The 13652-nt window shown below is 39.6% G+C and overlaps 1 protein-coding gene across 11 annotated transcripts in view; it reads right to left on the bottom strand.

Moving 5' to 3' along the window:
• Positions 1-489: 489 nt before the first annotated feature.
• L3MBTL3 (L3MBTL histone methyl-lysine binding protein 3) overlaps positions 490-13652 on the bottom strand; it is an 87261-nt gene continuing 74098 nt past the window's right edge. For all 11 annotated transcript variants that reach the window (XM_059700298.1, XM_059700303.1, XM_059700302.1 and 8 more), the window contains 4 exons: positions 8985-9061; positions 8330-8499; positions 8043-8105; positions 490-2343 (listed from right to left, as the gene is read on the bottom strand). In XM_059700298.1, coding sequence (XP_059556281.1) covers positions 2200-2343; positions 8043-8105; positions 8330-8499; positions 8985-9061 — 454 coding nt within the window. In that variant the 3' untranslated portion in view covers positions 490-2199. The remainder of the gene's footprint in view (positions 2344-8042; positions 8106-8329; positions 8500-8984; positions 9062-13652) is intronic.

Raw genomic sequence — 13652 nt, 5'->3', positions numbered from 1 at the left:
GGTTTCCCCCTTCTTGAGGGACACTGCTCCACTCTAAGGATGCTCCATGCCTTGCCTCTATCTTAACATGCTGCTTAGAATCCAGTAGGATTTAAGTCTTTTTGTTGTTATATAGACTTTAAGCCAGAAAAGAAAAATCCCCAATGGGTGTGAATCCTACTTGACATAACAATAGAATTTTTATTATTATTGGCATTACTATAGATGTCCCATATTTCCCTCTCCTTTGCCCCTTCCACTCAGCCCCTGCCCCACCCCAGGCTTTCCTCACACTATTGTCTGTGTTCATGGGCTATGTATGTATTTCAGTTTTGAATTTTTTGTTGCTCTTCACATCGGCTGGGACATAGTTTGACAAAATTCTCAATCCTGCAGTCCTTACACAGCTAGTGAGTACCCGTGTGATACCGTCCCAGTTGATGTTGTTCCTGTTCTCATGCTCTCCTCCTATTGACAAGTTTTCTTAAAAATCACACATATGTACAGAGGTATCTGCAATTAAGATTTTATTTCATTCATGTCAGATATAACAAGTGCAATTTGAATGTACAAATTCTGAACAAAACATAAAAAAAGGAAATGAAAACTAACAGAGCAAAACTTGTTTAAGCAGATTCATGCAAAGAAAGGAACACTAGATATCATAACCCTGTTTTTACCTGGAATGATGACATAGGCAAAAGACTGCTAACAGACCTCCACGGGGAAGGGTGTGGGGGGGAGGGAAGTGGGGGAGACAGGAAAGGAAATTCTACACCAGAAAAAAACAAGAGCAACTAAAGAGGGGTGGAACTTGCCCAGAATTCAGACAGCATGCTGCAAACCTACTTCCTACTTTTAAGAGAGACCTTGAATTAATGTTCAATCCTGAAATTACATCCAAAGGCTGATAAAATAATTTACCTTTTTGTTGGAAATGCATTCTTGCAAAAGAAACACTACCAGCTATCATTGTATAGGTAATCAAGGGCTTTCATTTAAAGTGCATCTGTATGCTTACATAGTGAGGCGAACTGTTCCACAGAGAAAGGAATCTCTCCGAAATGGAGGTTCTCGAGTGATTGTTTTGGGAAGTCGCCTCCCTGTTCTGTGAGCATTTAGAATCTTTGCTGGTGTTGCTCCCTCACACCTTGCCTTCTCGGTCAAGTCAACACACCTCTCTCCACAGCCAGCCCTCAAGGAATACCTTCGGGTTTGGAGGACACGGCAAGATCTGGGACAGAGCTGCTTAGGGATTAGTGTTTCTATGGACAGAACAAGCCCTTCACCGATCTCTGAAAAGCACCTCAATAACAATTAGAGAGAAGCTCAAGATAATCTCATAAATAGTTTCAGATCCTTACAATCCCCCCTCCCCCCATGTAACTGCATATTCCATGACAGTGGACTCTACAAGAGCCCAGCACACAAGGCATCACGATGGTGAGACGGATGCCATTCAACTACATCACCTAAGTTATTTATGCTGATATATTTTATTTTTCAATTCCATTACTTATGTACATGATTTTTGGTAATTATAGTAAAGATGCTGGTGAACGTAATTTGTTTAACATTTCATAATACGTGCAAAAGCAAAAACACAGATTTAAGGAAGAGTGATTTTTACAACTATTCGGCCCCAACAAACGATGATAAGCAGTTAGGCAATATCATGACTTGCAAAGTTATACTTAGCATAATGTTGCAATTCAAAATATGGCACAGAATTAACAATACAGATAACCAACCGTCCCACTGGCTAAACTTAGCCAGGTTGAGACACTATTTTGGTTTAGGTTGAAATTTGATTATATAAAAAGATTCCTGAAAGTATTGAAAAAGAAACAGTGTACATGAAAGAGAATTCATCAATGTTTATAAAATGCCAAAAAGTCATACTCTGCCCCCCATTGTCCATAAATAATTAATGAAGCCCTCCCTTTCCCCCCACCCCCCCAGCCTCAAAAAGATTTACAAAGATAAATTTAGCTCAGTGAACAGAACCAAAGGATGACTGTTGTTAGACAGTACCTGGTTAAAAGCTCAAGCACTTTCATAGGAATTCATATATATTGTCTCTGGAGGAATATAAATAATCTGATCGCATTGCTCTTCTGAGTTTTGGAGACTTCTCACTGAGGAGTTAACTGTCCTTGTGCTTTGAATAAAACATGAGCTTTAAAGCAGAAAGCTGATGGTATCCAAAATTCACCATCTTCAAAGTTCATTGTGAGAGTTCTTCTCTGCAGCTTTGAACATCAGGATAGAATTGAAAATTTTGAGAGCAGGGCCCAGCTTAATGCTCATAATTTTGACAATGTCTGTTTGCGTCATAAGCAGAAATGCTTCTCCATCAATTTGCTGAAATGGGAGTAAAAGACAAAAGACCGTGAGTTAATCGTATATCGTGTTATGGGGAATAATCAAGTTTAAATTATCAGATGTCTTATACACAGCAACACTAAAACGGCACAGGCAAGGGGAGTTCAGGTGTACAAACATTTCCTGATAAACGGATCTTTCTTATCTACAACAACACAGCAAATGTGGACTGGGGGCAGAGTGAAAATTCATTCTTCTGAAAAATTGGCTCCCAGGAAAAGGGAAGGTGCCCATACCTTCCAGTGATTACTCATAGGTAAGGACTTATTCTTGTGGGAAAGTGTGGGGTGCCTCAAATTCAGTTCCTATCATCACAGGTTTTAGTCTAAAATTAGAGATGAAAATAGGTACACAGATATTTGGGGCTACAATCAAAGGCTTCAGACAAACATATCAGCTACATGCTAATAATTTTTTTAAAATTAGTCTTCCACCATGAAGAAAAAAACTGGTAACATTTCTGGAGTAGCCATAATTATTCTTCACATACAAAAGAAAAGCAGTTATAACAAGGGCAATTGACAGTGTAATTGGCAGAACATGAGATTGGTGTTAAGACTTGTAGACTCTACACTGGTTCTTTCTCTACTTGGGTAACCATGAGAAACCCCTTTCTCGCTCCTGCAGAATAGCGTACTTTGAGGTTCAAAGATATAATTCTATGAAGATGATGTCTAGTTTAGTGGGCAGAGTAAAGGAGTGGCATCTTTTAATATGACTTTTAGCTCCTGTGGAGTTCCACCATCTTAAAAGGAAGCAATTCACTTCTTTTTCAGTTTTCCTATTTTGTACAAAAAGTAAATCATGCATTTGTTTTATAAGATCACACTGAAAACATTGACAGCGATGTACTGTTATGAGTTGAACTGTGTCCCTCCCAAATTCATATGTTGAAGTCCTAACTCCCAATAACCTCAGAATGTGCTCTTGAAAAAAAAGTTTTTATTGATTCGAGAGAGAGAGAGAGAGAGAGAGAGAGAGAGAGAGAGAGAGAGAGAAAGGGGAAGAGAGAAACATCAACGTGAGAGAGAAATACTGATTGGTTCCTGAACCCAAAACCTGGATCTGTGTCCTGACTGGGAATCGAACCAGCGAACTTTTGGTGAACAGGATTAACACTCAACCAACTGAGCCACACGGGCCAGGGTCAGAATGTGATCTTATTTGGAAACAGGGTCATTGTAGATGGAATTAGTTAAGATGAGGTCATACTAGATTACACTGGGCCCCTAAACCAAGATGACAGGTGTCCTTATAAAAATGGGAAATTTGGAGAAGAGACAGATGATTTGGACACAGAGAAGGAAGACGATTGAAGACAACACCATCAACAGTCAGGGCACAGAGGCCTGTAGCAGGTCCTTTCCTCACAGCCCTGGGAAGAAGAAACCTACTTGTCAAAGACTCCTAGCCTCCAGAATTGGGTGGCAGTACATTTCTGCTGTTTAAGCTACAGGTTTATGGTATTTTGTTACAGCAGCCCTAGCAAACGACTACTACTCTAAATTCTGCAAACAGTTCATTAAATAAAGGCTGATATAATTAAATAGCTATTTCTTAAGATTTTCCTCTATCCTCAAAAATAAAAAAAACCTGTGAATCTAAACTGTCTGTATACTTAATCAGTACTAGTAAGAGCTACAATCATCGTGTACCACTTCAATGAACAATTATGTGGGAAAAGTTGCTACTTTCTGGCAAGGAAGTAGCCTGCTGTCTTAAAGGAGAAGGAAAGACATTCTGATGTTAAATTCTGAGGGTAAGACCTGTTAAGTGGCAGGTCTGAGAAATGCCCTAGTGTGTTTTGAGTCATTTGCTCTGGTCATTAGCTTGTGTTATGACAGCCCTCGGATAAAGCAAGGCCAAGCAGAGAGGCAGGTCTAATAACAACACTTCACTCAACCACGGCATACCTTAGCAGAGTGAACGACGTGAGAAATCTTCCAAATCATGAATGAAAGTGTCAGCTAGCACACCTGTTCCCAAGGAGCTCACTGCAAAGACTGACTGTTTTACTATAACCTTGGGCTCTACGGAGTCTCCTTCTGAGACTATGTAAGAGTTAAACATGACGGATGACTTATGAATAGGACCATTCAGAGAGCAGTGAGGCTGGGATCTGAAAGTTGGAGTGGAATAAAGTTTCGGTAGATTATTATTTTTAAGGTTACACTGAAAAGGGAAAAAATCATCTGAAGCGAATACCAGTCTATTACAGCTGCTCTGATGCTTGGCCGTAAGGACAGGCCTTGGCTGGGAGAAGGCAAACTTAATTGAGAAAGTACTTTCTAAGAACAAGGATCACTGCAATGTATTATGGAGTTTATTTTTCATTTGTTGCTTTATTTTTTTACAATACATTTTATTGATTTTTTACAGAGAGGAAGGGAGATGGATAGAGAGTTAGAAACATCGATGAGAGAGAAACATCGATCAGCTGCCTCCTGCACACTCCCTACTGGGGATGTGCCCGCAACCAAGGTACATGCCCTTGATCAGAATCGAACCTGGGACCCTTCAGTCCGCAGGCCAACGCTCTATCCACTGAGCCAAACCGGTTAGGGCTCATTTGTTGCTTTTATAATACACCCAGATTGGCCCAACTGCAGAGATTAAGTATTTGCTAAAGGCCCCAAACTAAGGAGGATTTGGAGTTCGGGGCGGGGGGGGGGGAGAGGGGGGCTCCCACCTTCAATGCCATTGCCCTTCCCACCATACCCTCAGGTTCTTTTCTAGTGCTTTCCCTCTGCAGCAGCATGCTCTTTGAATGTCTTCCCAGAGTGTAAATAAATGAGTATATCCACTCATGTAAAACTTACTAACCCTCTATGATGTTGCAAACACTCTTCTTGGGCTTGGACATACAGCAAAGAAAAAACAAACAAAAACAAAACAAGCAAGTAAGCAGATAAAAACTCCCTGTGGAGGAGTTTACACTCTAGTAGTGGGAGGCTGTAAGCAAAATTAATTAATTAGAAATGAATTAACAGTAATTAATTCTAAAAGGCGGTTAGTGCTCTGAAAAAAATCAGCTGGTTGAGGAGATGAGCGGGCAGTCGGGGCAGAGATGGATGTGTGGTGGCAGGCGGCAATGTGAAGCAGGATGGTCAGGAAAGGACTAATAGAGAAGGTCACACCTGAGCAGAGGGAGTGAGCCATGTGAACCTCTGCAGGAAAAGCACTGCAGGTACAGGGGAGAGCTGGGTGTGCCTGGACAATCTGAGGGACAGCCAGGGGCCCAGTGTACGGGGCATGTAAGCAGGGGGCAGAGCAGAAAACGTGGTCAGGAGCTGAGAAGGTACTGGGGTGTCAGACGGTAGGCCCTGGTGAGGATTTTGATTTTTCCTCTGATTTACTACTGAAAGGATAGGTATGGAGGAGTGACATGATCTGGCATGTTTTTGCAGGATCACCATGGCTCTGCTGGGAAGAGATTGTAGAGGAGCAAAAATAGAAGCAGGGCAACTGATTAGGAGGTACTGTCTTAATCCATGTGGGAGATGATAGTGGCTCAGACCAGAGGGGAAGTAAGTGGTGGAGGTTGAGAGAGAGCCAGAATCCCTATGTTTTTTAAATAAACACCCAATAGTGCCCTGGCCGGTTTGGCTCAGTGGACAGAGCATCAGCCAGGGACTGAAGGGTCCCGGGTTTGATTCCGGTGAAGAGCATGTACCTCGGTTGCAGTCTTGATCCCTGAGCCTGGTCAGGGCGAGTGCGGGAGGTAACCCATCAGTGTGTCTCTCTCACATTGATGTTTCTCTCTTTCTCTCCCCATCCCTTCCACTCTCTCTAAAAATCAATGGAAAAATATCCTCGGGTGAGGATTATCAACAACAACAATAAAATACACCCAATAGAACTGTCAAGACATTAAATATAGAGTGTGTAAAAGAAAGAGAAGTCAAGAATGGTTTCAAATAGTAGCCCATCCTAACGCCTGCACTTTGCCATTTAGAAATGACTTACATCTTTGTTTTACAACTTACCTCTAGAACTTTTTAAAACCAACACCTGCTGACCTTGCTAGGCATGTGAGAGCAAGAATTGTACCCTATTATCTCTCTGAATCAACTGTCTCACCGGAGCATTACATGGAGTGACATATACTGGAAAAAATTTACCAAGCTTTTTATAGGATGAATGAATAAAGGAATGAATACATGTATGACACACGTGATAGTGAACATTCACTGTCTTGCTTCGCTCCTCACAAGAAGGCTCTGGCTTTGAGGATAGTAGGTGCCTGAGGAGAGTCTCCAAAGATACTACACTATGAAGAAAAAACTCATTCAAAGAAATAACATATCATTGGAACCTGAATCATACTTAAACTAAATAACAGAGCAAATCCAGGTGCATTATTTAGATATTCACAGAACTGACGACAAAATTTCTAAAACAAATATACTTTTATAAATTTACAAATATAAACTTATTTTTTAATGTTTCTTTTTTTAAAAAGCATTTTCAAAGTAACAATGATGTGACTCTTTCAAAGAAGAACAAAGCTCCCTGCAGGGGGTCTAAGTCTGTTCAGGGGTGGAAATTAACTGACAGTGGTCTACAGACACTTAGGAAAAGAAACTCAAAATATGAATATTTGCCAATTAAAGATCAACTAGAATGAAGATAAGGCATTTCTGAAATAAGAACACAAATCAGAAAAGTGCCGTTGAGAATCAGATCCATGTGCATGTTAACAGGCACCCAGCTGAAGCATACAAGATATCTAAGGGTGTCATGATGGCGCCAGGGGCTGGGTTCTGAGCTCTCCTGCGACTCTTGCAATGCTCTTCATTGAAAGTGTGCAGTTCTTAAATAGCTGAGGCCAAACAAGGCATACGCATTTGTAACTGCAGACGGCAGACGTTGGAGAAAGCCTTCTGAGGTTACCTATTCCTTCTACCTTCTGGCCGCCAAGATGAGAGTGATAATTTGTTCCACTTGGAGGAGCTGATAGGCAAGTGGCTTACTGCTAACGGTCTCCAGGGAAGTGTCTCTTGCTGTACTCAAGCAGCATTACTTCTGGTGTAGTAGGACCCAAGTTCCTTTTTGTTCTAATGCTCCATACAGGTGATATCATTATTAACCATCCCTACACTGAAACCCTAGACCGGCAGATGAAAACAACTAAAAAAAGAATCTTCCAACAGCAGACTGTAATGAATATCAGTTATTATAAACATTACTGAGAAACATATAAAATCTAAAAGATTATTTTAGCAATAATGGTAATAGTATTTATCATAAGTATCAAATGGAGTTAATCTTGGTGCTGTTAAAATTATGTTTGAAAATAAAATGGGAACTAATTTCCTGATATTAAAAATAAAATGTTATGCCTTTTTTGTTTGTTCGTTTCTGTACTATAAACTATATAAATGCATGCTATTAAATTTTGTGTTCATTGTTGTTGTTGTTTTTGTAAGTAATGAGTCTAGTGCTACGCTTTGGGGCATTATAAAGTGGTACAACTATTTCCTTTACACCTAATCTGATACAAAGACATTTTTATACAACTGATTAATGCTGCTTGTTAGACAACTCTCTATCGACTTGCCAATTTCAACATAATCCATCTCTTTCCTCCTCTGCTGATGCAAAACATTTCACCCTTCACTGCATGTCAGTGCTCTGGTCCCATTAAGTTACAGGCTGCCATTTAGTGGGACACTTACTTCATCTTTAAATACCTTCCCATGCTCTTCACACCCAGGTAAGCTCTGTATGAATTCTGATACCTGTCAAAAATAAGATCAAAATTCCAGTTTAAAAAGAGGTCAGAATTCAAATTGCTCAGGTACAAATTGTTGTACCTATATGTCTTAGTTGTTTCTCTCAGAATAATTTATCTTTCAGAAAAAAAGGCAGCAACACCTCCCGCTCCCCCATTCACTGTGTTCACTCATTAAGTCAGTAGTACTCCCATATCTGGTCCTTGGAAGACAAAGGAAATAAAATATACCTCATCTGTGCTCCACTTGGAAACTTTACTGGCAGGGATTCCAGCTACAGTTGGCAGAAGTTTGCTTTGCTGCTCCCAGCGCAAGGGCAGACATGGAATTGGGGACTTAAAGGACAGAAAGACAGCCGACCGACGCTGTGCCTGCGGTACGCTAGGTTCTTCCCGGGCACCTGTCGATGGAAACAAATGGGAAATCACTCTCTGAAAAACTGCAAAAGAAAACCCCAAATACCATAACATAATGAGCTGGGGGTGAGGCTCTAGTGAATTCATTTGTTCCTTTCAACATATAGTCCCTGAATAATTACGCCCTCCTTTGCCTTTACTGAAGGTCACCTGAAAGTGACCACAAGACACAACCTGTAAATTCAACTTACATGTTTGCTACATCACCCACTGAATACGTGTCATTATAACATTCCATGTTTCAGGTAAGATATTTGCCTTAGAACTCATAATTCTGAACTTAGGAAATTGTATTTGTTTTTCTCGCAGCTATATTTATCCTTAGCAATAAACTTTATTGCCTATGCTAATGGAACAAACCAATCGAATAAAGTTTATCTTTAATATAAAAGTGACTGCCAAAGCCTAAATTTTGATTGTTGAGTCTGACTAGTAATATCCATCCATAATAGGAGACTACTACGGCTACCTCTGGCTTCGTGTGACGTCCTCACTTCACTTTCTGTTCTCTCTTCGAATTCTTCTCTGACATCAGCATGCTGATCTCTGAAAAACAAAACAAAACGAAACACACACACACAGGCATTTCAATAGTTTGTTCAGCATTGCATCTCAACAACTATTTTTCTTAATTTAAAAACAAAAGGTGCCCTTTAAATGTTAGAAAGAATTTTTAGTTCTACTAAGAAGCAATTAATGCTAATAACATCTAAATGTTCATTTCCTCATGATCAATTTTCATTTACTGTTCAGAAAAGAGATTTCAAAGCTAAGAATGGTATTAAGATTAATTATTCTGGGAAATGTAACTATCGAATAATTCAACTTCAAATTGAGACGTGTATTCATGAGGAATTTTACTTGTATTGTTTGGTAAGACAATTAAAAGACAGAAAATGCTTCCAATGTCCATATCATTTAATCAATTTACTATATATACTGAGCGCCAGGATCTGGGATTGAGGCTGAGATGGGCTCAGGAGAATCAACATTCTACGAAGCTTTGCCTGGCTTCATCAGTTCAAATGCATAGGCTGACCTGATCCCACTCTTTCTGACCAGGAATGATCTCATGCTAATCTAAACCTGACAAGGATGCTCTAAAATGGAATGGACTTATTACAATCTTACTTCATAGCTCTGCCCTTAAGTCAGAAACAAAAATGGCTTTAAAGAGAACCAGGCACACACTATTTATATTTTCTTTAAAGCTACATTTCAGATATTTAACATTTTTCCACCTAATCTATTCCATTCTGAGTTCAACCCAAATCCCACTTTGAAATTCCCTGGGACTACTCAGGTTATGGTGCTGGCCTACACACCGTAGTGCTTTATAACATCCTATTCACGGTGTTCTATTGTTTCATAGGTGGTGTTACCTTTACAAATAGGCCCTGAGTAAATTTCAAGAAAAGGGCAAATACATTTGAAACCAAATATGACAACAAAATATAAAGGAGTTTTATGGTCTTCATTATAAAGGCACTCATTTACTCTCCATTTGGAATAATAATTTAACATAATGCTGTGTAACCTGTAAACAAGAGAAGTTCTATGTTTAGAATGGGGATGTAATAACAACAAGAACCAACTTACTTCAACATTTTTTTTTTTGCTTGAAATATAATCATAGCTAAAATCTTACTCAAGAATACTCTTCAGGCTTTTAATTAAGAAAGTGGGATCCACTCAAATGGAAAAATGTATTCTTTATGAGTCAGCATTCCCTTTCCCTCTGTAATTATGTGTCATGCTTTAGATGTCTTACTATCTTACTCTAATTATGCTCTGTGGTAAATATGAGCCAAACAAACATTAGAAGAGTAAATACATAATAACAGGATGGCATGTGAATGCAAACAACTGTATTTCCTCAAGTTTACTTATTTTCCATTTAAAAGCAATCCCCAGCTAATTATGTTTCAATCAGTTCCAGTTAAAAAGAATAATGAAACAATATGAAACAATCAATGATTTTGCTTCACTGTAGAGATTTAAGCCACTATCTCTAAATCCAACATTAGTTTGGCTTGACTTATAGCTTAAAATAGCCCCACCTTTCTCTTTCCAGACAGTTTATTCTAATATCACGGGGCTTTATTAGAGCTGAAAAGCACCTGTACTCCCCAGTAACAAATGGGAGACACAGTGAATGTAAAAAACACAGGATTTTCTGTTTTGAATGTTAAAAGAATGTCTCTTTGCATGTCCCTAGCATACCCTGCTCCTCCACTTAATTTCTGGGCTGAGATCACTCACAGGTAAAAATTCAGAGAATGAGAACCTCAGGGTCATACGTTAAAGGCATTATAAAAGAGTACTTGAATTGTTCCTAAAACACCTGATACAAATGAAGACGAGACCGTGCTTGAACAGCTTCAAGACAAGGAGGTTGCCATCTTCAAATCGATTCACAAAAAATGGCTAAACCGGTGGGAATTAAAACTTTTATGTCTATGGTCCTGTCCAGTTTGGCTCAGTGGATAGAGCATTGGCCTGTGGACTGAAGGGTCCTGGGTTCGATTCCGATCAAGGGCACGTACCTCGTACCTCGGTTGCAGGCCTGGTAGGGATGAGTGCGGGAGGCAACCAATCGATGTGTCTCTCTTACATCAATGTTTCTTTCTTTGTGTCTCTCCCACTCCCTTCCACTCTGTCTAAAAATTCATTGGAAAAAATACTACAGTGGGGATTAACAACAATAACAACAACAACAAAAAACTTTTATGTCAATGGATAACAGCCAAATAGAGTTTTTAAAATTAAATTCCTTTTGAGATGATACATTTGCAATAGTTTTAATAGTGTTTTAATAAAACATGGCCCGGGAGAGGTAAATATGATTTACTATTTACTTAATGACTAAAAATAAAACATTGTGATTACTAAGCCTATCAAATTATAATTTAGCATATCAAAGAAAAGGAATATAATGAGAAAATACATTGGATAATATCAAGTTGCAAGGAAATGCACTCCAGAAAACCTAGGCCAGCAATGAATCTAATCAATCCCCATAAAATGGGAAATCCTAACCAATAAAGTGAGACTTGGGAAATAAAGAAAGACCAGGTATAAAAAAGAGGCTGCATTGCTTTCATGTTGTTGTAGAAAAGAACAGTCACTGCTTTTCGACTGTGTATGAGTCTCCTGGGTCAGGAATTAGTGCTATTGGAGGAGACAAAACAAGAACCTGTTACATTGTTCCGCAACCTCACAGGCATGCAACCATAGTGCGATGGTCTCTTTCACTGTCAATGGTTGCCTTGATGGCACAGCCGCTGGCATCAGAACTGAGTGTTTTAACTAAAATTGAGTTTCTCTCTGATGTACACAAATAACTGCATAAATATGACTGAGATTCCCAAGGGCCGAAATATTTTAAAACTTCCACAGCTCCTAACCCATATGTGGCAGCCAGTTGTCAAAAAAGGGGAAGAGACTTTATAGCAGGCAGGGAATGACGACTCATTGAAATGACTTTCTCTAATCAGCAATGTCAAACTCTCAGGCCCAGAAAATCTTTGGAAGCAAAAAAAAAAAAAATGTTCCTGAAGATTCATAATCCTTTGAAATCCATCAAAACTGTTGGCTCTAAATTAATTGTATTCTACTTGATGTTACAGTTTTTGAAAAGTAAATAAATTTGTAGATGCTTATAGTTTCATCTTTCATGTTAGCTTGTTTTCCTATCTGTTTAATAGAGCCCTCCTTGAGGGTACAGACTGGTTCTTGGTGTGAGTGACAAATTTGATTCATCCTAAAAATATAAATCAGAGCGATAGGCACAATTTCTACAACTGCTTTATGCAACTCTCAGAGTGGAAACCAGCTCCTACAACAAGAAAACCCATTTAACGGCCTATGATGAAGTGAACAGGCTGAAATTTTTCATTGCACTCAGCTTAGCAATGGGCACTTACTTGCTTTGCAAGGTAATACAAGCGTTTAGCAGGTATTTGTTAAGTGCTTTATTGCGTTTCTGTGGTTAAAACATTAATTCTGAGCTTAAAACATTAAGTAACTTTTACTAGAGTTAGCACCTAATATAGAAAACATAATTACGAACAGCTGCAAAATAGATTTCATGAGAATAAGGCTATGTGGGATACATGACGATGTTCTTCAGCTGCTAATACGCTGTGAAGTATTCCTCCAGAGAAGTCTTTATAGTCCATAACGGTTCTCAAAGCCTGGTTTATAGATCACTTGCATCCATCACCTGGGGGGTGCTTGTTAAACATGAACTGGGGTGCACTGTATGTTTCCTGAATCAGTGATTAAATTATTACATCATTTAATAATTCCTCCTCAAATATCTAGCCTGGAGATCTTACAAAGCTGAAGAAGTACGCCGTTTTACTGGAACAAAAAGGTTATGGAGCAGTGGCCTTGACGTTATATAAGATGTGTCCCCTGGGAAGGCTGGTGGAAAACCGTCAATGGCATCACGTGTGAGACAGGAAAGCGAGGAATGAGGGGCCTGCGCTCCAAGTCTAGAGGAGACGATGAAGCTTCCCTGAGGAAGTGCGTTAACCTGGAGCCGGCAAGATGAGAGACGAGCTGGTGGGAGATGGTTGTAGGCAGAGAGAAAAGATGTCGTGGCTGCAGCATTACGTTTTTAAAAAAAGCCTGGTAGAGATGAAGCAGGGGAGTTAGGCAGGAGCCACATCCAGACTTAGGGTCTAAATTCTAAGAGTAATGCAGTCACTGGAAGGTTTACTCCCAGATCAGTTTTTAAAATGCAGACTCAGGCTCTACCTGAAAGATTCCGGTGGGCCAGGCTTCCAAATCTGAACCTTGTGAGACCCCAGGGAATCTGACGTGAAGCCGAGTTTGGGAACCGCTGCTGTGGACAGCAGCTGTCCACGAGTCTGTCTTGAGCAGGTGGCCTGTGAGCTGGCCCTTAAAATAATGCTGGCCCGTTTCTTTGCTGTTTTCAGGTTACACGTTGAATAGAGCTCTCAAACGAGATGATTCTCGTAATATCAGGTTACCTCTGTCTTCCTTTCCCATAAGCATTGCTCACGTGGATGTAATTTCCCACTCAGGATGTAATACCTTTTCTTTGTATCATTCTAAATAATTTACTAAAATTGGGATTTTTTTTTTAATGCCCTTTGACTCAGCAAGA

Source organism: Myotis daubentonii, chromosome 6, assembly GCF_963259705.1.
Source record: "Myotis daubentonii chromosome 6, mMyoDau2.1, whole genome shotgun sequence".
NCBI lineage: Eukaryota > Metazoa > Chordata > Mammalia > Chiroptera > Vespertilionidae > Myotis > Myotis daubentonii.
The sequence above is the reverse complement of the archived record's forward strand: the minus strand, read 5'-3'. Positions and strand labels throughout refer to the sequence as shown.